General features: G+C 45.3%; 3 protein-coding genes across 4 annotated transcripts; 2 read left to right on the top strand and 1 right to left on the bottom strand.

Moving 5' to 3' along the window:
- The first annotated feature begins 2,605 nt into the window (after positions 1 to 2,605).
- On the top strand, positions 2,606 to 5,414 carry LOC133924791 (protein IQ-DOMAIN 22-like). Of its 2 annotated transcripts, XM_062370500.1 has the most exons (5): positions 2,606 to 3,158; positions 3,677 to 3,853; positions 3,927 to 4,004; positions 4,081 to 4,826; positions 5,138 to 5,414. In XM_062370500.1, exons 1-4 carry the CDS (start codon positions 2,766 to 2,768, stop codon positions 4,795 to 4,797), a joined length of 1,365 nt encoding a protein of 454 aa, XP_062226484.1. In that variant the 5' UTR covers positions 2,606 to 2,765; the 3' UTR covers positions 4,798 to 4,826; positions 5,138 to 5,414. The 2 variants fall into 2 exon arrangements, with proteins under 2 accessions (XP_062226484.1, XP_062226483.1); XM_062370499.1 differs by lacking the exon at positions 5,138 to 5,414 and having other exon boundaries at positions 4,081 to 5,045.
- A 10,439-nt stretch (positions 5,415 to 15,853) lies between these two features.
- Positions 15,854 to 21,676, top strand: LOC133924789 (probable pectin methyltransferase QUA3). Its single transcript, XM_062370497.1, has 7 exons — positions 15,854 to 16,335; positions 17,085 to 17,288; positions 17,369 to 17,579; positions 17,655 to 17,916; positions 18,015 to 18,386; positions 18,936 to 19,031; positions 21,217 to 21,676. Exons 1-7 carry the CDS (start codon positions 15,961 to 15,963, stop codon positions 21,437 to 21,439), a joined length of 1,743 nt encoding a protein of 580 aa, XP_062226481.1. The 5' UTR covers positions 15,854 to 15,960; the 3' UTR covers positions 21,440 to 21,676.
- A 245-nt stretch (positions 21,677 to 21,921) lies between these two features.
- LOC133924790 (RHOMBOID-like protein 2) lies at positions 21,922 to 23,823 on the bottom strand. Its single transcript, XM_062370498.1, has 5 exons — positions 23,294 to 23,823; positions 23,045 to 23,208; positions 22,770 to 22,933; positions 22,436 to 22,677; positions 21,922 to 22,330 (listed from the first exon to the last, which is right to left on the bottom strand). Exons 1-5 carry the CDS (start codon positions 23,620 to 23,622, stop codon positions 22,219 to 22,221), a joined length of 1,011 nt encoding a protein of 336 aa, XP_062226482.1. The 5' UTR covers positions 23,623 to 23,823; the 3' UTR covers positions 21,922 to 22,218.
- Between the last annotated feature and the right edge of the window lie 2,101 nt (positions 23,824 to 25,924).

The raw sequence follows: 25,924 nt of genomic DNA, 5'->3' as shown, positions 1-25,924 counted from the left end.
CAAACTCAACGATTTTTGGCACAACCGAACGAGACGGCGAAGGGGAGTCTCACCTGGGGTTCTCGACGGTCGGCAGGGCCTCTGCGGTGGTCGGCGACGGAGAAGAACGGCGGCAGAGATCAGAGCTCAGAGAAAAGTGGCTATAGCGACGAAGGAGCGAAACCGATAGCCGGGGAAGCTTCCTGGGGAACACGTGGTGCCGGAAAGGGGGTCAATTTGCTGCGGGTTGCTTCGGTTAGCGCTATCGACGGCGAGGTGGCGGCGGGCCTTACCGGTGCTCGGTGAAACAGTGGCTCCGGCGGCGAAGAGGCGTTGACAAGCGATGAATTGGGACCCTCGTGCTTCGGCAAAGCTGGCGACGGCCTCAGAGGCGAAGGGGAGAGCTCAGACGCGGCGGACGGCGCTCGGCGAGCTCGACGACGGCAACAATGGCGCTCGGGAATGGATGAGGGAGTGCGGGGTGGGGAAGGCGCAGGGGCTGCGGCGCATCTTAAAGCCCCGGGACGTGCAGGCCGTTGCGGAGATCATGGGCGCGGGCGGGCTGGACGTGCTGGCGAAATCGGGCGAGCTGCGCGCGGCGGTTGCTGGCGCGGTCACGAGCGCTGGCGCGAGGAAGATGCTGGCAAGCGGGACCCGGCTGTCAGCGAGAGAGAGATGGGCCGGCTGCGCTGAAGAAACGGGTTGGGTCAGGAGCTAGGCTGCAGCTGAGGTACTAGGCTGGGCCGCAAAAATTCAAACGTTAGAACAAGCTAGGATCAAGAATATTCAGGGGAGAAAGATAAGAAAAAAACACACAAGAGCAGGGTGAAAAACGTTAGTTCGGACAAAACAGTTCCGAAGACAAGGTTAGCCTTGCTCACTCAGTTATCCAAGTCAACAAAGACACGACGACAGCATCAAATCCTTAGCGCCTAACTGGTATTTCCCTGTTAATTGTCGAAACAGATTCATAGAGAAACTAGTTAACTACGTATCTTACTCTGGCTGATTCTTTGTGCTGCTGCTACTCGACAGTCTGCACGCATGGTTCAGACGAACCAAATGAAGTGGCACTGGTGGTTTGTGCAACAGAATACTCGCAGAGTCGCAGTGGTACTACTCAGTAGCGCTTGAGTTGCCTTCGATTTGGCTGTCGCTTGAGCCAGCAGCAACAGCCTTTTGGAAATACCGAGGCCGCGCGGAGCAACGAGGATCGCTCAAGCAGGCCATCAGAAATGATGGTACCAGTCTTTCATGACCGAAACTATCCATCGCACTAGCAAAGCGACCTTTAATGGTACCCCCATCATCTGCCACGATCATTGTATCGTGTAGTTTGCGAGCGAGAAGTCAAGGGCCCACACGCCCACGATCGTGCTTGATTTGCGGTGGTCAACCTGCTTTCTATTCAAAAACCTCACTTCTAAAGTAGCAAAAATTCGAAGTGTGAAGGCATGCTGGGCCTCGAGGCTGCAGCCCATCTAAACCGAGAGGTCCGCTAGGGCTAAGCTGCTGCTGACCGACCCAACTACGGTCCAGGTAGATGACGACGCCATCTCAGCACCGGGAATCCAAGCCGCCTAGCCTACTTGGCAGGCTCTGTCCGCCCCCACAGGCCAGCAGACGCAAGCGCAAGCACGAATCCGGCGATCCGGCCACGTGACCGTCCTGCCCTGCGCGGCTGCTCTGGGGCGCCCGCGTCGTAGCCTTTCGCGCGCTCACGCCACCTCCCCATGTCCCAGCTGGCAGCTGCTTTGTTGCCTGCCTGCGTAGGTAGGGCTGTGCTCTTTCCGGGGCAAAGGCTGCTGGCACGGGCCCCGTCACGTCCCAGCGGTAGGAGCGACGAGCCCAGCCCTTTCGTCTGGTTCTCTACAGTCTCTCACGAACAGGAGAGGAAGCACAACTGGCATAGTACTACCAAGGGACGCCCGCCAGGCTGGTGCCTGCGGCGGTGAGACGGGTGGCGCGGTGGCGGGTCGGTCGGGAGGGATAACGACGCGCCGGGCCGGGGGTAACGGGAGAAGGCGTCGTCACGGAGGCGGGGAATCACACTGTTGCGGCTGCCGTGGTCTCGGTGGGCCGATCCGAGCTGTTCAAGGAAGGAAACAGTAGAGCAGGACAGGATCTTCTGAGGGAAGGGAGCTCAAACGCCCGTTAGCAATTCTGCAATGGGGTGGCCACTAGAATGCATAAAGCATACAGGAGACGTTTGGTTCATGCTGCAAAATCTGGTCTTTCACTTAATGCAGGTACCATTTAGAGTACTACTAAAGTTTGGTACTCTAAAGAAACGAATTTGCTCGTCCATTCATTTTGTGCCAAAAATGCAGATTTGAGCCGGAAAAACGGCCAACTCGGATGAATATCTGGCAGCGTTTGACCAAGGAGACGACAATCCGACCGTCAGGCACTCCGGCTATACGACCTCGGCGGAGCAGATGATCAGCACCTACCAGTTTCCCCATGTCGCCCTCAAAAGAATCTTATTTTACAGCTTTACAGTCCTCACCTTGAAAAACACTGCAGCCGTTTAGCACTATCACCCCGGAAAAACTATTCGCACAAAGGGGGCCCACCGCTTCTGCTTCCTCTATAAGACTAGCCCCTCTAATCCTCCACTAGGCTCTTCTTTTCTCTCCTGCTGCCTTTTTCTTTTCTCGGTGTAAGCGTGTGCGTGTTTCACTGTTTTGGTTTCATCTCCCGCTCTTTCTTGCCCCTTGCTCCGTCGAAGTGCTGGAACCAAGAAAAGCCCATGTGGCCGGCCGAGCAGCGGTAGAGCGGGGGAGATGAGCTGGGCGCCCAGGTGGCTGCGCGGGCTGCTCGGCGGCGGCAAGAAAACCGGCGGCGGCGAGCCGAAGCCGGTGAAGGAAAAGAAGCGCTGGGGGTTCGGGAAGTCCTTCCGGGAGAAGGCGCCGGCGCGGCCTCCCACGCCTCCGGTGCAGCGCGCGATGACGCCTCGCCGGGGGTACGCGTCGCCGGACCAGGGGGACGACGAGCAGAGCAAGCGGGCCATTGCGGTGGCCGCGGCGACGGCGGCGGTGGCCGAGGCGGCCGTCGCCGCGGCACAGGCGGCCGCCGCCGTGGTGCGGCTGACGAGCAGCGGAAGGTGCGCCCCGGCCGCCGCGAAGCGGGAGGAGTGGGCGGCGGTTCGGATCCAGGCTGCTTTCCGTGGCTACCTGGTTAGCTTCTCCCAGACTTTTCACTCTTCCGTTACAACTAATCTTTCGTGGAAATTCCAAAGAAAAACAAACCGTTTTAAGCTTCACTCTTCCGTTACAGCGAAAGGAGGAACTTGTATTGTTCAAAAAATCTCCCTTTTTGCTTGGATAGAGATTTCTCTACTCCTGTGTAACGTACCAGTTGCTGTGGTATCCCCTTCCCCTCCGGATAGTAGAAGCCACGTTGAGCGGCTGGTCTGCCAGCGTCTTTACTGCCTCTAGTTTCTAGGCTTCGTCTCTGGAAGCAGGGCATGGCCATCGCCGCTTTAACTCCTTTTCCTTCACAAAAAATGGGAAGCCCTTTTTTGCCGTTTGCACATAGTTACTGCGTTACTGTTCTTGGAAGCTGCTAGCGCCGTAGCAGTAGTAATGGCAGTGGTGCTGGTTGGCATGCCAGCCTCCAGTTTGCACTGCAGATGCCCATGGCCATGGGACCATTACTGATTAATCTCTGCTTCTGCTGGGGGTTGCGTGCGAAGGCGAGGCGGGCACTGAAGGCGCTCCGGGGGCTGGTGAAGCTGCAGGCGCTGGTCCGGGGCAACATCGTACGGCGGCAGGCGGCCGAGACGCTACGGTGCATGCACGCTCTTGTACGCGTCCAGGCGCGCGCGCGCGCCTGCCGCGCAATTCGCTCGCAGCAGGTCGCGGCTCACCCGGTAAGTGAAGATCACACTCGCTGGCTTGCTCCGCTTTGCGAGGTTCGTTCTGGACGCGTTCTTATGGTTGCAGGGGCCGCCAACGCCGGAGAAGTACGATCAGGCGGTTCTCGACGGTGCGGCCAGGCACGGGCGTTCTGGCTCTCTAAAGGTGAGTCGTTGCTCTGTTTTTTAATGTTTCTTTGTGCATTGTGATGGCCGTAACGATGGTAAGGCGGTCTGTGCAGGGGGCCTCTTCGAAGACACCGGGCAGCGAGAGGCTAGGCAGGGAGAGGTCAGAATCTTGCGGGAGGAACTGGCTGGACCGGTGGGTGGAGGAGAGGTACGTGGATGACGAGAAGAACGCCAAGATCCTTGAGGTAGACACCGGCAAACCAGGGCGGTATACTTCCAAGAGGCGCGGCGGCGGCGGCAAGCACCACCAGTCGCCGTCCTCGACGATGACGTCTGACCAGAACAGCCGGAGCTTTGCGACCATGCCGGAGTCGCCGTCCAAGGACTCCACAACCGCCCAGCAGTCCGTGCCGAGCCCGTCGTCAGTGGGCCTGGCTGAGGCCCTCAGTCCGTTGCGCATGCCCGTGGACATCGCCGACCTGTGCGACAGCCCGCAGTTCTTCTCGGCGACGTCGCGGCCAGGGAGCTCGAGGAGGGGACCATTCACGCCGACCAAGAGCGAGTGCTCCCGCAGCCTCTTCGGGGGTTACTCCAACTACCCGAACTACATGGCGAACACGGAGTCGTTCCGTGCCAAGGCGCGTTCCCAGAGCGCGCCTAAGCAGAGGCTGCAGTACGAGAAGTCCAGCTCTCTCCGCAAGGCGGCGGGGCCATGCGCGCCGACGGCCGCCGCGGCACAGAGGTCGGCCTCGTTGCATGCCAAGTTCACCAACAAGGCGTACCCAGGCTCCGGCATGTTGGATCGACTTGGCATGCCTGTCAAGTTCTGATCCTACTAAATTTGCATCATGATAAAAAGGTGTTGCTCCCTAAGTGATTGATCATTGTCTCAAGCAAGGATGAAGTAAATTTAGTAGTGGTCATTAGGTTTTTGTGCCTTCATATGGTGCTATTACCGTCACAGTTTTTGTTTCTTGCTTTTGAGTAGCGGAGTGTAAGTTGCTAGTCTGCTGTAATATACTATGTCTGCGTTAACAGTTTAACTGCTAACAACTGCAGTCTACATTTCCGTGATACATACTATATGCCTTCATTCATGCGTAAATTCTGAAGCTGGATTGCACTCTGATGTACTAGTTACGAATGTTCTCATACTGCAATTCTCTTCAGAAATATTGATGCATGGAGCTCTTGTCCTCTCGGCGCGCCGCAACGGAGCGAAGATTGCCGCCGTCGCAACTGCACATAGTCCTCCACACCGGTGACCACAACATCTACTACACACCCTACACTAATGGCATCGTCCGGTTCAGGTAAGTCGTCACGCATCCACAATAACATAGGTGTCTGATCTAAGGACTAGCAATCATTAAATTAGTGCTCAATTAGACCTAACAATTAGATGCGTTGCTGCTACAACTAGTACTAATAGTACCGTACTCCTTCATTTCATTAGAATTGAGCGAAAGGTGCCTTATTACTATGTCCATTGGTGGACCGATTGGTATGTTTGTCCCGGTCTCGGGCCTATCTGGTGAGCTGTGACTTGTTTTAATGGCACTAGCTCTCTCGCCCCGTAGCCATTGGATCTACTGGAGCCTGCGATACGCTGGGCAATCGCCAATCAGTTGCCTTTTCGCTCGTACCAACCACCGGTGTGAAAACAAAGCCGATAAGCCATGGCGGCATCGAGAGCAGACACCAGCATGGGGTTAAACTAACGTGGTACTCGTACTCTCCACCACCCTGAAAAGAGGAGCTTAAGCGAGAGCTAAGCAACCCTGCTCATCGTTAACCGCAGGCCGGCGTGAAGATGACGCAATGACGCCGCCAGGTTCCGAAGAACGGAGTGTGAAGGTGCAGAAACTTTCGTTCGTTCTTGCTGTCTCGAACGGAGCCTTGGAGCGTGTTTTGGGAGACGAGCAGGAGGGGTTTTGCACTCGGTGAGGGAGACGGGAGGTGTCGGTGAGCAGGTGCGGCCACTGTGATGGGCCGGTGAAGCAACGCTGCTGCTGCATTGAGCTTTCCGAGGCCATCACCAGATTATTTTTAGCATTCGCCGTTCCGCTGCGAATGGCCGGATGGAGCCCCTGAGGAGTGAGGACGGCGCCGTGGAATTCTTTATGTGTGCTTCCACCGCCCTCCGCCCATGCATGCATATACTAATCTCATCTAGGACCCTCGTCTACTGGCTTTCGGCTCGTCACTCGTGTGATGGTTGAAAAACAAATGGAGGCCAGACAGGGAGGAAGGATCAGGGCAAATTTATAATCGGACATGGTGGTCTACTTATTCTTACTAGTATACTCAATTTAGTTGGCTGCAGTCGCTATTCCATCAGTGGATATGATTTAATGTCGTGCAGCAGAAGCTTAATACTGAAGTGAGCAGTAGATGTCTTTATCAACCTTAGACTACCTTCAACCATATTCTCTTCATTTCGTTCCCTTCCTGATTCCCTTCCCCGTTCTCATTCTCTTTATTTCCTCTCATCTCCAACAGTTTTCCCTCGAGGGAAATCGCGAAGGGAATAGAGAGATAATCCCGTCCTGAAGGGTAGACCCTGGGAATCCTATCGTGACGGGAACCGTGAAGGAAAACTGTTGGAACGCTGAAAGGAACGAAAATCCCGTTATGAAGGGATTCTGTCCTCTGAAGAAAAACCGTTGGAGATAGTTTATAGTCTAGTGGAAATGAGCGATGGGGATTGTCATGAATTCCGCTATCTCCGAATGTCGCAATATGCATTCCGTACTAGCATGATGTCTTTCCAGAGGAGTCGGCGATTAATGTGACTTAACATGAAAAAACAAAGGAGGACTGATTGAAGAACGATGTGAAGCAGGGGGAGAGTTCGGTTCACAATATGATTGAGCCACGAAAACCGGTCTCTGTCGGTAACTAAAATTCGTGGTTATCCCGAAGACCGTTTAAAATTCGGTGAGAATTCATTCAAAATTTACTCAGTTAAATTTTGTAATTTAAGGAAAAATCGATCGAATTGGCATTCGGTAACCGCTCTAATTGGACTGGTTACCGAGTGAATTCATTGATTTATTAATCGGTTTTTTCGTATTTTTCGCATTGGTAACTGTTCTGTTTTTCCGATTTATATAGTGGTTTTTTTAATTTCAGTGAAGTTCAACCTTATAAAATAGCTTAACCTTATAGTGTAGAAAAAAAAATAGCTTAACCTTATAAAATCAACAACTAATTCATTTGAGCTTCAAATCAAGTAAAACAAATTCTGTTGGTTTACTTGTAATATGATCTACATGATAAAAGTATTTATACTCGTAAAAAAGTTGATTATTTTCTGTGATAAAATGTATTTGTTAAACCTAGTTAAATGTATAATTAACTCTTTACTAATCAAAAATCATGAAATTAATTTTGTTAGCCTTCTTTATGTATTCACTTTATGCTTGTGAACTTTGTAAAAAATAATGGTAGACATGAAAAAATTAATTACAGCGTTGTTTCTTAACATACTCACTTTATGCTTGTAAACTTTGTAAATATTATGGAGAAAATAATAAAACTCTAAATGAAGTTAAACTAATTTTAAAGATCCTCTTCAGATATGTCTTACACAAGAAAAATATGTGTTTGCATGTTAAGCTGTTCCTTAACATAAGTTAATAAATGAGGTGCACGTTTCAACTTTTTTCTTTTTTTTAACTTTCTTCCTGTAGAATATAATGCAAACAACATTATTTTTGAAAAAAAATAATTTATAGAAGGTCTTAGAATTGTCTCTAGTTTTTTAAGATTGTTTAATTTTTAATTTTTTGAATTTAAATTCAAATACTGTTTGTATTATGAATTTGATACGATCCGGTAAACTCGCTAACCACGATAATAGCACAATAAGCGTTTTATTTTCGAAGACAACTGCGGCACCAAACAAAAAACGAAGCCTTGAAGAGGTTGTTGCCACTTGCCAGTTGCCACTTGCCACTTGCTTGTTCATGGTCATGCATGCTCGTCCTGTAAAGTTGGTGGGTGGTCACAGCTCCCCAATATTTTCGTTGACATCTTGTACAGCAATCTAGCTTGTATTCAATTCATACACATCCATAGCTTGATGGTACGTGGTAGTACCTTCCTCGAAGCTGTCAATGGCAATGCTATGCAGTAGTCTAGTTGTTTGTGGCATTGTGCATGAGAAACCCTGTGTCCTGATTAAGCTGGATTTGGCGCCTGTTGGCTGTGCCAATAATCTAAGAACCCATGCACAGTTGCACACGGCTCTGCTTTAGATAGAGAAGATAGAGATGAGTGTCTGTTAGCAGCCGATGGGGACCAAGGAAAGCCTGGCATGCATGGAAGTGCCATACCCGGCTCATTGTGATGCCTGATGAAACCGCAGCGAAAGTTACGTGGCTCCAACCATCGCTCCCAATTGACGTTTTAGGCCATTAGGCCTTGAAATGGAGGCAAAGACTATTTAGGGATTGATGATGGCCCTTTTCCCTTTCTGTCAAGCTTTTCTGGGCCAATTTTTAAGTGATCTTGACCCAAAGAATCTTGGTACTCTACAAAATTGGAATGATTGTGTGATCAGTGGGCAAACGTCCTAACTTGTGTTAATCAACGGGACAACTTTTGCTGTTATAATGCATAGTACATTATAATTTTTTTATTTGAAGTAGTGGCACTGCTAATATTTGTGAATTTGATCAAAGTAACAATCCGTTCGTCATGCTCATAGGCAAGTCTCCACACTGCCCCGAAGACGCAAACTGCCTGTCCGGGAACCAGCGTCGGAAACTCGATCTGCAGCCGGAACTGTATCGCCTCATGTCACACGCGCCATTTATTAATCTACCGCCGATCGACTCGCCGTTGCCACACTGTTGAACATATAGACCCGGGAACAGCAGCGTCAGACACGAGCACGGGTCTCGAGCGACGCCACGAGAATGCCGTAGCGCCCGGGCATGCGACCAAGATCGCGGCCCCCGGGAGCACATGAACCTGCCTCCACTCGCTGAACCGATCGGGGGCAACTCGGTGTGTACGCAGGCGCGCGCAGCAGCGGCCGGAGGCGGCGGATCTGCCCGATCAGTGGCGCGCGGCGCAGCGGTACAAGCGTCCACGCCGGGTACGCGACACCGCGGCCGCGCCACGCTGCATGTCCTTGCTTCCGTCGTCGTCTCCTCCTTTGTGCGCGCAGCCAACAACCAACCGGTTGCTTCGACGCGCCTCACGCTGTGTCGTCGTGTGCAGGGCAGCATGTGGCTGCAGAGGCTTAAAAAAGCCCCGGAACGCTCTGTTTGGCAAGGTGGTGCTCGTCCCAGGCCAGAGGCCAAGGACTGACTGGCTAGCCTGGCTGCCCCTCTCTGCCTCCCTGCGCGTCATGCATCTCGTTCCACGTCTCTGTCAGCCTGCGCGTCTGTGCAGGGCAGGGGTTGGGGGCGTTTCTTTTTGGTTCGGTTTTGAGCGCCGGTCTTGAGAAGGGGCGCTGCGTAGCTTCCTTGTGGTTGATCGTGCTCTTTTACTCATTCATTAACGTTCCTTAATTAGCGTCGGCACGGGTGGGTCATCCACACGCACTCATCTTTGTCATTTTTTCTGCCGCGGATGCTGGTACCATGGCACGTAATAACCGACACTGAGGTCCAAATAGTACTCGCACGAACATTTGCTGCGGATTCACCTGGCTTGATGAAGCTTGCTCTTGTACGATCAATACAGCCGGCTGAAAGTGCCAGTATCATTGATGCAGCACAGGGGTCTTAGGTCAAAGACAATGTGGGATGGGGCCCGTGAGGTCGCTGCCGCCGACGTCCTGAAGCACAGCACCACCGAAAACAACAGAGTGGGAAACGTACGACGGGCCGACGGGCGTGCAGCGCATGCACCCGCAAACGCGAAATCGTCCACGAGCACGAAATGCCGAGCCGGAGCCTTGCTCCCCTGCACGCGAGTAGGTGTAGGACGCGACGGCTCCCTTAAAGCCTATCCATCTACCACCAAGGCAAAGCCAAGCAAGCGTGACGGAGTAGCATAGGGATTAGGGAGGGACTGGTACAGATGTACATGCTATACCCTTACCTTATTCACATGCTCTGTACGGCGTCGTAGATAAACCGCAGGCTCTACTGTGCAGGAATCTTGACGGATCGACAGGCCACAACGGTCCGGCCCGGCGTGAGAACAAAATGCCATCAGCTCTGATCAGACCATATTTTTTATCTCCGGAAAAGTCCAGCCGGGTAAGACAACGTGGTGTCAGTAAGTGCGATTGGTCATGAGAAAGTCGATAGAGTTGTCATTTTATCTTGTCAAGTTTGTTTCTGATTACCTGACATGTGTGGAGGATCTATGTAATTGAAGTTATCTGGGATTTACGGAATGTCCATATATTTTTACGTAGAGTTCGTACTATTGCAAGTGTCTGAATAGTTTGAGCAGAGAGTCCATATTTGAACAGAATTTTCGGTAATGATGAGTAGTATTTTCAGCTTTGAATTTTTTATATATATTGGAATTTTTTGGAAGTGTTTTGAATTGATTTGAGGTTTTAATTGGGCATTTCGGTTATAAATTAACTGGAATTAGAGTTGGAGATATATGCTTTCTTATCTCATGGTGTGTATGTGGTGGATGCAACTTGGCGATCAACGGTGGGATGATCAGAGTTAAGCAGGGAACTTAGTGTCAGATGATCGAAAAGGTCGAGTAGAGTTAAGAATGATACTAGCAGTATACATAGAGGTCGAGCAAGGTATAGTATGAAGGATGATGAAGGTGGCGTGTTGACGAAGTAAAGCTAAGGAAATATTGGTGCAAGTGACAAGGTAGCCCGAGGGATCAGGAGCGGAAATAACTTGCCGGCGATCAATATCTTAAGACGGAGAACACGCGTTGATATCAGAGCGTTTGCTTACGGAGAAACAAGTAGCGACTAGTCACGCTTTGAAAAGCATGCTAGAATTTTACGGATTGGGCAACAAACCATGAAAGAGCTGGAGGACCACATGACACTATCTGAAGCTTGAGGCAAAGCTAAGTGGTGGAGAAGTCATGACCATTCGATGATTGAAGCTAAAAATGGGTGAAAATATCCTCAGTGGTAGGTGTGAGTACACTGAAAGATGGTAGGTAGGATGGGTACTTCGGTAACAAGAAAATTTGTCCACTAAGGAGCTCACTAGGACTATAAATAGAGAGATAGGGTTGTGTAACCACTTGAGCCAGCCATTTGAGTGACTAGACATAGTTTTTGAGGAGAAAAGATGATAGGCATAACCTTTGTAATATGTTAGAGCTTTTGTGAGAGAAATTTTTATAATCTGCCGAAAATATGGCTGATCTTTGTGCTTAATGAAGATGTTTCTCTTGCATATATTTGTGCTCGTGCTCATCTCCTTTTAGTCTCCTGTTTTTGGTTCCCTTGTTTTCATTTAAGTTTTTTCTTTTTCAAGTTGATTTTTGTTTTTGCCTTTGAGCAGCAATCTTTTAATCTATTGAGTTATTCTTCTTGTTACTAGATGCATAAATCTCATATACTCATGTATATGAGTTCCCTTACATCTAAATCATCAACCTGGGGAACATCTTCACCCGATGACCATCTTTGATCTTTTGGTGATTCTTCTCAAAATCCCATATTTGTGTGAGGTTGAATCATGAATTGATTTGCTGAGACACATTATGCTCTATTCTAACCAGAGACACATTGTGCTCTATTCTAACCATGAGTATGTGAGACTCACTTCTTATTGGATCTTTAAGTTTGGTTTTTAATTTTTCGTTCGTTGTTCTGCAAAATTCGGAATCTACAGACCTAACTTCAGATACTCCGTATTCTTCGAACTCTTTGGATAATTTTTTGGAACCTTTGGGACTTCTATATTAGGTGAAGATTTTCCATTACTTGTTTGTGTTATATTTTGTTGTGATTTTATTTTAGAGATACGTTAGATGATTAAATAGAAAAAATTATCTATTTTAAAAAAATATTAATACTTTTATTCACTCACATTCTCGATCCTACGTATCCAACTGAGACGGCTGTGAGCTAGTCGCGTTAACGGTGAACTCTGATAATCTTGTACTACGCGCACTGTTTGTGTACGTGCATCAGTCGCTGCTCCTTCAACACATTTTCAACGATACTCTACTACCACTACCATTGCTACTGCAAGTGGACAGCGGAGTAGGTGACCCTTGCTCCTCGTAGCTAAAACGGCCACCGCTTCAACGATTTCACATCAGTTCATGTGGTGGCCGTAACCACCAAACTGGAGCATCAGTCCACACCTTGTTCTTGGACCTGGCGGCCATGGTGGGGGACGAGGGTACCCTGCTACTGCGGCACAGTGCACAAAAGCATTTGCTGTTTCTATCTCAACGCCATTAATCCGTGCAGGACCGCACGTTTCACAGCTTGTTCTTCGGAAAGAACTTTTTCATGGAACAGATGTGATGCATTGTACTGGACAGACAGAGACAGTGGTACTTCATTCATGTCTTCTTCGTCACCTAGCCTGATCCTCGGAGTCACCTAATGAAGGACGGAGGAAGTGTTTGCACCGGAGATTTGCATAGTGGTTTACGTACGGTCAGAGAACGTGGATTAAACAGTTAACACTGGTGTGGAAGTACTAGTAGTTAGTCAGCTTAAAAGATTCTCTTGACCTAGATTTACTAGGTCAACCGGATGTATTTTTGCTTCAGAAACGATGAGTGTACATAGTACGTACAATGTGACAGCGAGGTCAGGGATGGGCACATATGGATCAGTAGATTCACTTTAGATGCTCGGATGGGATCCCTTTGACTTTACGGGCACTCGAGCTGTTGGATCGTAAATAGATATACAAGATTTAATACTATAATATTAATTGATCAGTTAGTTGATTAAATTGACTAGTTAGTTGATCCAAAGTTAATTAATTAAGTTGGATTAAAGTGCATCTACGAATCGATTCAGGGCCATCCCTACCTCCTGAACAAAATTGCTTGCGTGAATCCTCAAAGCCTGTTCATTGCCACCATGTGTGCCACAGAGAAAAGTTCAGATGGGCCAAAGGCCCATTATGAAAACGAGACGCCAGCTCACGGCCACGTGAGAGTGATCGTAAATGGCATGAGGCCTCCAAGACGATAGCCTTATTGGGTTGGGCTGGAACGAAATGCCAACCTTTATGGGTCTAGTCTGAGCTGCCCTTGTTAACTGTATGGAACTGCAAATCATTTTGTCTTGAATCATGGTTAGTTTGGGGCGTGTTCTGTTTGTGCCAAAATGTGACCCTAAATCTGTGAAATTCGTCTTCCCTTCAATAAGATGTCTGCCAACAACAATGTAGTAAAGCTCCGCTGGTTTCGTAACGACAAGCTACTCCGACGGTATGGAACACTGCCGACCAAATTTGTTAGTTTCAAAAACTTGACGCATGGTGTTCAAAGCTTTTGTTTCTTTACAATTCGGTTACTTGTGGTTCTTGTATTCCAAACCATTTTGCCCATCTTTGAATCCCCGTTGAGTATGGTTTTGCTTCCTCTTTCTCCCTGGTGACGTAATGTGCAACTACCGCGTCGGGTTTCACAAAGAGTTCCAATTCTAAATATATAGCATGGGATGGCATAGAAACAACGAGCAGTGACACAGACAAATGCGGTGAAGTGATAGTGGCACCACCGAACGCATGACTACAAGAGTGTTGTGAAGGAGGGAAAGGCGTCAATGATGACAAGATGCCGGAGATGGATGGGAGATGGTTGGTAAAAGGGTTTTGGTGGTGTTAAAGTGAAAGAGGAAACATGTGGTATGGTCCAAACGATGACAACAATGATGTGTCAGCGAAACTAGAATCGAAATAATGATGGTGTGCTATCATAAAAAAAAAATTAGCTTAAAAGTTATAGTAGAAAATAAGTTGATTTACTGAAATTTTGATTTACCCTAGTGCCTATGCACCACTCTAGCTCCATCTAGCTTTGCACTATTGTTTAAGTGCGATATCTTTTGGATTTTAAGGGTGTATTTGATTGGAGGACAAGGTTGGATGGGATAAAACCATTCATATATTTCTGGATGTGATAATCCAATTTTCTGTTTGATTGAGATGGATGGTATGAGTCGGGTTTTTTTTTTGTTTGGTGGGATGAGAGTAGATATGATAAATCAGTTTTCTGTTTGGTTGGTGAGATTATAGTAGATAGTATGATCTATTCATATTTATAGTACATCATATGAGAAGAATATTAGTAATTTTTTTTTAGATTTTTGGAAATTTATTTGAGGCATTAAAAATTACTAGAAGTTATAAAAGTATGTTTTTTGATAATTTTAATTAAATATTAGCTCATATTTTTTGATCAAACTAATTAAAACAGGTTGCTAGTGAATTCTAGTTTACTCATAAAAATATTTAAAAAATTTAGACTATTTTTATACTTCTAAATAAAATCGTGAGTTAAATAAAAAAAAATCACTAAACGCATTACATAACACGAGATGGGAGCGGAGCGAACTGGATGGTTGGTCCGACCGTTTTGGCGGATCGCTTCATCCAGCATCTTCACCGAATATGCTACTAACCCGGCCGTCCCGTCCACCCACGCTCCCAATCAAACACCGCGTTTTGATGGATGGCCATCACCTGATTCGCATCATCCGTTGAACCAAACGCGTCCTAAGAGAGTCTCGGTGGTGGGAGGCCCCCAAACGAGGTGGGGTGGCATATAGTATGATACATATGCTGTTCGGCTTTATTAAGGTTATATGTCCTCTCTTTAGTCTAAAATAAATGTTATTTTAGTTATATATAGTCAACTATTTTAAAATTTAGCTATAAATTATTATTTATGTATTGAGTTTGGATACTTAAAAATGAGACGGTTAGATTTATCTCAAAATATTCTTAGAATAGTATATTTTTGCTATATTTTATCAATATATTACAACAAAAAATACTCTCTCTAGTCATAAACACATGTTATTTCGGATAAGACATGGTCTCTAATACATAACTTTGACCACTATTTTTTTGTTAGAATATATTTATAAAATCTATTAAATTTATAATATTATGAAAAATATTTTCAAGATAAATCTATACATTTGATTTTAAGATTTTCAAACTAAATATTTTGAAAGCTATTATTAGTCAAAGCTTTAAAAGTTTGACTGAACTTTTTCTAAAACAACATGTATTTATGATCGACAGAAGTAGTAGTTAAAATTGTATTTTTTATTAGAATATATTTATAAAATCTATTAAATTTGTGATAGTATAAAAGATATTTTCAAGATAAATCTATACAAATAATTTTAAGATTTTCAAACTAAATATTTTAAAAACTATTCTTAGTCAAAAAGTTTGACTAAACCTTTTTCAAAACAACATGTATTTGTAGTGGAATGGAGTAGTAGTCAAAAAGTTTGACTAAGGCCCTGTTTGTTTCAGATTATAAAAGCTGGATTATGATCAAAATCCAAAAGCTGAAACAAACAGCTGGATTGTAAAAGCTGGATTCTGATCACAATCCAAAAGCTGAAACAAACAGCTGGTTGGAAAAGCTGGATTGTTACAATCCAACACACAGATTCTAACAATCCAACAATCTGCTTTCCACCAGATTCTAACAATCCACAATCCAGCTTTTTACAATCCAGATTTTACAATCCAGCTTCTTACAATCCACAATCTATAAGCTGCTTTTCACAATCTACAGCTGAAACAAACAGGGCCTAAAGTTTTCAGCAGATTTTTGCCTTTGTAAAACGTCTGGTTTTTTCTTGTAAGCCAGTTTTGTTTGTGGCCGTTAGATCTATATGGAGATGTGATGGTTGTTTAATTGGACGAATCTAACGGATCAGGAATAAAAGCATGACAATCCACGTTCTTTCATCCCGCTAAAGCACCGAAATCCAACACGCAAAACAGAAATAAGGACGGAAACCAAACCCCTGATGGCCTGATCCGATCGAGCTCGCACACTTGCCACCGGCCCACCGCCACCGCCTCCCACTCCCCATGGGGCTCCTCAACTCCCTGCCGCCGCATCGCCGGGGCGCCCTCTCCGGTGGTTGGCAGTGGTCGTTCCTCGACGTCGTCTGGGCGGTCTTCCTACTCGCCGTGGTCGTCTTCCTCGCGCTCGTCTTCACCCCGCACCGCGGTGATCCCCTCGCCGCCGCCTCCGTCCGCGCCGGAGGCGCGGTGCCGCCGTGCGCCGCCTCGGAGGTGGACCTCCTCCCCTGCGAGGATCCGCGCCGCAGCTCCCGCCTCAGCCGCGAGATGAACTACTACCGCGAGCGCCACTGTCCCGCGCGGGGCGAGGCGCCCGCATGCCTCGTCCCGCCGCCGCGGGGCTACCGCGTCCCTGTGCCCTGGCCCGAGAGCCTCCATAAGGTGCGTGGTGTCTGCATTGGCCTTTCGAAGCGCTAGTTAATTTTAGCACTCCTATTTGGAATGTCGGTTAGTGTGTTCGAAGTCAAATGCTGGGTTAGGACTTGGTTGATGTGAAACGTAAACTTGAGTGGTTACTTTGATCTGATATATGTGTAGTTTGATGTCGATTTGGCTAATTTGTTATTAAGCTTGAAGTGTGGCTATTTGTTGCTTTGGTTGGTGGTGTATTGTATTTGTAGTTTGGTGTTAGTGTATGACTGGGTTCTGCATCTAGGGCTCAGTACTCAAATGCTCATTGTTTTTCTATGCCATTCAGGTGAGAAATGTATTTCCTGGTATGCACTTATGTATTTGAGTTCTCCATGCCAAGTGCTAGATTGGTTCAGGATTTGCTTACTGGTGGTTTCGTTTTAGTTAAGAGATTTATTTTAGGGTTACGAGGTGAAATATGCATCCTCAATTTAGGTAACAGTTTCTTGGAAAGATAAGATTAAGCAAACGATAAGACACCGGTCACCGGGCGTGACGGCTTTGAGCTATCAAAACAAAATAGTTCAAAATTTAAGCCTATCTATTGGAACATTCAGTGCTGAGTTGGTTAATTTTACCTTACACAAGGGATGCAAAATTGGCCTGGTGATTACAGTTTTGATTAAGTACAGTGATTTTCTTTGCATGTGTTAAAATAGGATGTAGATTAATTAAATATATTTCATTGATATTAGTCATATTTGTTGTTCTCCATTCAGATCTGGCATGACAACATGCCTTATGGTAAGATTGCTGAAAGAAAAGGTCACCAAGGGTGGATGAAGCATGAAGGTTCATACTTTATTTTCCCTGGTGGTGGCACTATGTTCCCTGATGGAGCTGAACAATACATTGAAAAGCTTACCCAGTACGTTCCACTGAAAACTGGTGTGCTCAGGATAGGTCTTGATATGGGATGCGGGGTAATAAGTTAATCTTTACTTGGAACATTCTAGGTTTTATTTAAGAAACAATGGATATAACGATCTTCTCCTCTCTGAAGGTTGCTAGTTTTGGAGGCTTTTTGCTTAAGGAGAATATCACGACGCTTTCATTTGCACCAAGAGATTCACATAAGTCTCAAATACAATTTGCTTTGGAGAGAGGAATTCCTGCATTTCTTTTGATGTTGGGTACACGCCGTCTTCCATTTCCAGCACAGGCCTTTGATTTTGTCCATTGCTCCCGGTGTTTGATACCTTTTACTGCCTATAGTAAGTAATTTACATCTTCTGCATTTCATATGCTGCATGAACATGTATACCTCTCTGACTTGTACACACTGGCAGATGGAACTTATTTTATTGAAGTTGACCGTCTACTTAGACCAGGGGGGTATCTAATCATATCAGGACCCCCGGTGAGATGGAAGAAGCAGGAGAAAGAATGGGGTGAACTTCAAGCAATGGCACAAGCTTTGTGTTACGAATTGATCACTGTAGATGGTAATACTGCCATTTGGAAGAAACCTGCAGTGGCTTCATTTCTTCCTAAACAAAATGAATTTGGCCTTGATTTTTGTAGCACTGATGATGATCCAGATGAAGCATGGTAATTCTTTTTTCATGTACATGCAAAGCATATTTTTGCCTTTGAGTGTGCCAGAAAGCCTGTTGTATATTTTGATTTGTTTGAGGGTTTTCACGCAGGTACTTCAAGTTGAAGAAATGCATCAGTAAAGTTTCTATGGTGGAAGAAATAGCCATAGGTTCCATCCACAGGTGGCCATATAGGCTGTCTAAACCTTCTGCTAGGGCATCACTTATCAACAATGGAGCAAGCTTATTTGAAGTAGATAATCAGAAGTGGGCTAGAAGAATATCATATTATAAGAAATCACTTGGTGTGAAGCTTGGGACTACACATGTACGCAATGTCATGGACATGAATGCATTCTTTGGAGGATTTGCAGCCACTATAGTGTCTGATCCTGTATGGGTTATGAACGTTGTTCCTGCTCAAAAACCATTGACACTCGGTGTAATATATGATAGGGGGCTTATTGGAGTTTATCATGACTGGTATGAATCTAACACTATTTGTTTTCTTATTCAAATTTGTTGAAGTTTAGGGATGCCTTGCTGCTCAAGCGTTTTTATCTTCAGCTAAATTCTAAGTTATGGATGCTAATGCCCTATTCAACTATAAGTTTTCACTTTTATGAATTTTGTTGGACTTAGTCGTATGGGTTATTTAGCTTAAATTACCATGTTGCTACTCATCAGCTCTTTGCTTGAGCTCATCTGACAAATTAGCATGTATGGACAAATGAAGTTTATAAGTTACAATGCTTGGAAATGCTCAGACCTGTTGCAGGTTGCCGCACTCAACATGAACTGTCTTCCTGATACTATTGCTACACATTGGGTATTCACCTCTAGTAATAGACCTGAGATACCCTGTAGCCTTTACATTGTTACTTTCTGCAAGATCTGGTTATTTCACTATCCATTGAATTTCAAATCTTATTTGATCAACTAGCAAATGCTCCTCTAATATATTGAAGAAACACATGTTGATGCATACAATTATGGTCCTGAAATGTGTTGTTTGTGTGCTTTTGATGTCAGGTGTGAACCATTCTCAACGTACCCTCGAACTTATGATCTCATTCATGCTGATGGAATCAACTCCTTGATAAGTGACCCGGTTTCTATGAATAACAGGTACACCAGCCATGAACCTGGGGTGGTCCCGTGTTCAAGTATCCTCGTCTTGTTTTGTTTTTCCCCTTGTTTATTATAGTAATTTATTTTTCAAATACTTGGACTGATTTTCGGTTTATAAGTGTCATAAGGGAAGTCTTTTATCTCATACTCCATTTAAGCTGTTTGACATGAGTATTACCTGTTCGATTATGCAAATACTTATTTGGGAGATTTCACAATTTGCCACTGATAACTTGCCATGTCCCTTATATGCCAATGACATCGTTGTGTCGATGGCATATGGGTCCAAATCCCACATGTAATCCTCACAATAGATAGCATATTAGGGATTAAACAATTATTCAGTGGCATATTGTGGATTTATCCTTATTTAAAGTAGGGATACCTATTCACCAACTGTGCGTATCGAAGAGGACACATGATTTTATACAGGTTCAAATCTCTCTTGGGATAATAGCCTTATATCTTGTTCTGTCTTTATCTCAGGAGAAAACAATTACAATGGGGGGGTGTCTAGATATAATCCTAAGCATCTCGACGAGTTCTCTCGTGTTCTAAATCTTGAAGCTATTGTCGGATGAATCTAATCATGCCTCGAATCTGCTGTGAATCTTAATAAGTTGTTTCAGTTTCTATCCGACTAGGCTTTCTTCATATTGTTTGCCCGACTTCCAGCTTCCAACCTAGCTTCCCTTATCCCCCCTTGGATACCCCCTCCCCTCCTTATATAGTCAGATCGGGGAGGTGTACCATACTCGGAGTCTCTGAGTGTAACATTCTCGGATTGTATTACTTCCGAATATCTGGAGGACCCTTCCTAATCCGGGGATGATTTTTGTGTAGAACACGATGAACTACCTGAAATATCGGCACATGCACTATTTAACTCATGGTGGTTATGAAACCTACATGCCATATTTATCTCATGACGGTTATGAAACTTACCATATCGGATAAAGAACACGTGTACGACAATGATATATCTTCAAGATATACTGTATTTCTAATAAACCCTTAATTATTAAATCATCATCACTACCCATCTCCGTTGGCCCTGCTTTATTTTTTTATTTATTTTTTGCCATGATAGCAAACTTCATGGTTTGTACAATTTTAGTGGTGCATTCTACAGGAGCTCGTAATCTATAAAAATATCGTTGAAAGTTTCTGCAATATAAATTATCCCCTTCACTATAATTGTATAATGTATATTGGTGACATAACAATCGACCTTCACTAGGGAAGTGAGTCTAAGTGAGCTATTCCTGAAACCTATGCCCACTGGTAGGTTACTAACTTATGGTGAAATGGTCCATTTCCTGCTATCCACTACTGGTTTACTATCTTGATGGCAGTGTATAAGATATGGTGCAAGCATCAATTTGTACTGCCGAGTAAGTAAAGACCATTGACATATGTATCATTTCCCTCACAAAAAGAAAAAAAAGGTGAACCACTCACCAAATAAATGAACAAGAACCCTTGTTTTCCTCACGAACCTCATGAAGACTTATTTTCTGTTTAGTTTAAGTTCTATCCTTTTTTGTTTCCAATTTTTTTCTGCGGCATGTGTTCCAATTGCTTAATGTTAGGTCCATTGGGTCCAATCGGTTATTTGTTTTCAATGGTCAGTGCAATACTACCTCTGTTCTTTTTTTCTTTTTTATTTGTCCTTATTGACTGTTCGCGGTCTTTGAAATACAACTTTGTTACTTTGACTATAACTTTTATCAATATACACTAATTAATGTGTACTTTTACTGAAGCATTTGTAAGGACAAATCTAGTGATATAATTTTCATATAGTCAATCTTGACTAGTTTAGACATATTAGTGGTCAAACATTTAGAAGTTTGACCGCATAGATCCTAAAAGGAAAAATAAAAAAGAACAGAGGAAAAAATCTACAGAGGCTTGAGTTACAGTTGACTTAAGTGAACAATTATAGCACAGAGAACTGAAGTACTTTAGGAGTTGTTCCTGTACATATGTGTTGACCTCTAGCAACTCTAGTATATATATTCAAAATACAATTTATCGCTGTCTTGCTATCATTCAAGCAAATATTATTTTATAGTTTTGCCTTTATTAATCATGTGCATGAACTAGATTAATTTTACCTAAAAAAAGTAGAGCAATCATACAAAGAGGTACATATGATATGACTCCAATTCTTTTTCAGATGTGACCTATTTGATGTCATGTTGGAGATGGACCGCATGCTGCGCCCAGAAGGAACTGCTGTTATAAGGGGATCCCCAGATGTGATCGGCAAGGCATCACAGGTTGCTCAGTCGATTAGGTGGAATGTCCAGGTGCACGACAGTGAGCCTGAATCAGGTAGTTCTGAGAAAATACTTGTAGCTACGAAAACATTTTGGAAGCTACCACTAACACCACGATAGGCTAACTCTATTCGTTGTTTAATCTCGTTTCTCTTAACATCCCCTGATTTTGTGTTTTTGGGGATGAACTGGAGGGAAATATGTCATGCTAATGCTGATTCCTGAAAAAGTTTCATCAAGGTAGTCATTCTTTCTTCATTATTATTTTTGTTCTATAGTGAAAAATTAGTTGTAATTGCTCCATCCCATTTGACAGAAGAATTCTGATTGATGTTGTTATAGTCTCGTAACACTTTTTCAAGTGATTTGGTTTATTCCGTGGGGGGCTACGGCACCCAATGATCAGAAGACCAATCGATCTAGCTGTACAAGAGATTGCTTCAATCCTGACACGATTTGTGTACCAACCGTTATCTGTTTCACGCGCTTACCAAAAAAGGCTTGCACCTGATCCACCCAGCAACATGAAAGAAGTGATTCAATTGTCAGGTGTAACCTGTACGAGTTTGAACATTGCAAACGGGGCAGGAAATAAGAAAAAATCAAGGAATAAACCCATCAAACAGAGCATAGGCAGAGCGATTTACAGAGTTCTAACATATTACAAGAAGAATTACAATTACTGACCAACTCCTCATGGGCGAAGAATGCAAAAGGGGCAAGCTAGAAGTTCTATACAATGTAGCGTTTAAGAAACCAAACTTGAAAGCAATACATTGACAATGTCGTCGAAGGTGAGGAGCACGTATCCTCGACATTGTCTTCGATGGTGGGGACGCATGTTCTCTCCCACTTCTGTGAGACGGAAGCAGCTAATGCGTCATCGATCTCTGTTCAATTCAATTGTCACACTTCCAGCTTGACGTCGGCACGCAGGTGAGGTAGTGGCACCAGCTGCAGTGATCGTTTCCATTCTCTCCTCTGAACACCATGATCAATCCAACAGCGAACCTGCGGACACGCATGAGCTCATGTTAGACTGGCTCTGTTTCTGATCAGATTTATACGCCCTTCTTGGAGAACCTTTTGAGTTGTAGGGCCAAGAGTTATGCTTACCCTGCAATCAACAAGACCAATGCGACAAGCAGGAGAATGATCTGATATGCATTGTACTTGGACTTGGACTTGCCACCGAATGGCTGCTCCAGCCACCCTAGCTGGGGCTGGATCAGCAACACGAACCCGAGGAGGAAACCGGTGGCGAACCCGCCGATGTGCGCGAAGTTATCGACGTGCGGGAGTATCCCCAACGCTAGGTTGATGGCGGCGATGATGATCAGGTTCACCACGGCTGCAAACTGAGGTGAAATTCAATGGATTCAGGATCAGCTACACGATGGCGAGGAGTTGCTCCAAGAACTGAAGAAGATGGTCGGGATGAGACGCGTACTCTGTTGGTGTAGATAGTCCAGTTGGTGATGAGCTCCGATAGCATCGCTCCGAGGAGGCCGAAGAGCGCGCCGGAGGCGCCGACGGAGACGCCCTTCCTAATGAAGAGCACCGAGAGCACGCTACCGCCGAAGCCCGACACGAGGTACACCATCCCCACCTTCCCTGCAGGAGGATGACGGCGACAAATGCCGGTCAGGAACCGCGTTCATGTCGCAGAGGCAGAGGGACCTGTCGTTATTGACAGACACAGCGGTCGGGTATTTGGGGGCTTACAGAATCCAAACTGCTGCTCGAGGCGGACGCCGATGAAGATGAGGCTGATCATGTTGGCGAGCAGGTGGATGAGGCCGGCGTGCAGCCAGGTGCAGCTCTCGAGCCGCCACGCCTGGTTCCCGTGCACGACCTTGTACCAGTCGAGGGCTCCATACTTTTGCAGCCTGCAGCGCGATGATTTTGGAGATTAGGAACCAGATGAGATGAGACCAACGACGCGATCGCCTTAGACTGAAGGATGCTTCTTACGTGGTGGCGGAGGGTCCGAGGAGGGGGTTCTCCTTGAGCGGCTGGAAGGAGAAGCGCCGGAGGAACCCGCGGCCGACGCAGTCGCCGCCGCTGCGCGGGCAGTCGTTGTTGAACATCACCACCAGGAACATGGCCACGTTCGCGAGCACCACCAGCGGCACCAGCCACGACCAGTGGTGCCGCTCGTGCGCCACCGCGTGGTCGTAGTAGAACGGCGACGGCGGCACGTACGGCCCGTTGCTAGTTATGTTGTACCGCCCCGGCGGCGGCTTGATCCCCGTCGTCGCCGCCCTCGCCGGACCGCCGGCCTCCACATCGGCGTTCGACATCGCCTGGCAACCAGCAACGGACGCGCTTCTTGGCTGGCCTCCTCTCGGTGCAATGCAATGGTCGGTTCGGTTCCTGGGGTGGAGATGAAGAGGGAGGCTGGACGCGGAGATGACCAGAGACTCGGTGTTCGGGGAGGTTTTAATCGGTGGGCTTCTGCATCTTTCTTGTTTGATCTTTTTGCCTACATATTTTTTTTTGGCTAGGTTAAAGTTCAGTTTGTTTTTTATCCTAATTATGGATTCTATCTTTGATCATATTCTGAAAGCAGATTCTCATCATTCACCAGTTAAATTACAATTTATTTGTTTGGTTTTAGATTGTGACTTTTAGCTTTTATAGTCCGAAGTTAAAATAAATAGACAGTTTTTTGTCATAACTTTTACAATATGTTTGTTAGTTTGTGAGATTTAAGAAGCTAGTGTTTTTAGTTTTTCATAAATTATAAAAATTTATTTTACTAAATTGTATTTAATTTTTTTTAAATCCACGATCTAAAAGTTTTTTATAATCTAACTTTTTACGGTTCATAATCTATAAGCTATTTTTTAAAATCTTCAGTTAAAACAAACAGACCTTTATATAAAAAAATTATACAATTTATAATTTAGTGGGAATAAGCTTTCTCACATAATCTTGTCCATACAATCAACGATCTAGTGAGAATAAGTTTCTCCACGTAATCTTGTGATAATCCTATATATACATATATATATATATACATATATATGTTAATAGTGGTTGTTGGGACTTGGGAGAATCAAGCCTGGGTTCGATAGTTAGCGGATGTGGTTGTATCTTCTACCTATTAGAGACTAAACCTTAGTTTTGTTCTTTATGTGTCTCGCTAAAGTGGATTTTTCTTTCAGTGATAGATGATGTATTTATTAACAGCAAAATATTTATAGTAATTTTGTAAATCTTTAAGCTTTTATATCTTCGGTCTTCAGTAGATATTATATAAGTGTAGGCGTGTGTCTGTGTGTTATAATCGTAGCTGCTGGAAAGGCTAAGCTGGCGGGGCATTTTCTGCGGAGTTCGAGTTTAGTTGGTGATGCAATTAGGAGTTGAACTGTCGGCTCTCGTTGATGCTACGGTACAGCTGCTGCAATTTTTTTACCTGGCTAACCTTTAGCTTAAACAATGGCTAAAGTACTCTCAACATACAGGTCAACTATAACCGGAATTTTGCCAATTGCAATGTTTTCTTACGATCTTCAGATTATACTATAGTCTTCAATATTCCCTGGCTACACTTCTTGAATTTTTTTTCATAGCTTGGACAAGCTAGTTTAAGGTTAACTCTAGGAAATTTAGCTAGTTCTGTGGAGTGCGAGGTAGTTTTCATCCACCTATCGTTACGGTTGAAAGCTCTTTGTGATGGCGAATGTGATGTGAGAGGCGCGTTAGTTCAACATTGCCATTTCAACGAACCATCCCACGCGTTTCTGCAAACTAAATCATTTTCCCTCTTTCTGAACCATATTTAGCCCCTTTTTTTGGTTTTGGGTGCGGTTAACCTTTCATAAAATTGTCAAGTTTTCACCTACCATCGGTGCAATGTTGATTCCGATGTTGACGCGCGCCCCCAAACTGACCCATACAGCCATCTCATCCTTGCTTTTTCTCCCCTCTTCCTTAACGTAGAGCAAGAAACAGCCTGTACCTTATCGTTTTCCTCTCATTTTCCGAAAGGTTGTAATCATTTTCCTCTCAAAGGCTCCTTCCGTTTCTCCTTCCCTTCTGCTTGTGCCGGCCTGGCATTTCTTTTCCCATTTTTGCCAGATGTTCTTTATAGTTGCATCACGCTGTTGCTGGATAGTGCTTACCAAGGTTAATGGGATCGCACTCATCGTCTTCTAAACAAAGACAAATGTCACCGTGTATTGGCCTCTGTATCCAGTTTTAAGTTTTAAACAAGGGTCAGGAAATGTGAAGAGGGAACGTGGATTGATAATCCGTCTTACGCTGAACTGGAAGCATTTCTCTCGATTCCCATGGAAAACGCGGACTGGTCCACAAAGATTTCTCGTTCTATATTCCTTTATTATGCTTGGGTCGCCAAATGCTACTGCAACGTCGTTGGCTTCTATACTTATTTATTTTTGAAAAAAAAACATTCCGTTGGCTTCAGCAGCGCCAAAACGCATGGTCGATGGTTTGCAGCTTCAACTTTTCAAGCCGACTCGAGAACACACGGCGACGGCACCAAGGAACGGAGCATGGTCACACGAGATTGCATGAGCAATACGCACACAAAATTTCAGTCGGAGCCGGTTAAACACGGGTTAATTACGGAATGAA

Source organism: Phragmites australis, chromosome 7 (genome assembly GCF_958298935.1).
Source record: "Phragmites australis chromosome 7, lpPhrAust1.1, whole genome shotgun sequence".
Classification (NCBI taxonomy): Eukaryota; Viridiplantae; Streptophyta; class Magnoliopsida; order Poales; family Poaceae; genus Phragmites; species Phragmites australis.
This window is presented reverse-complemented; position numbering and strand designations above follow the sequence as displayed.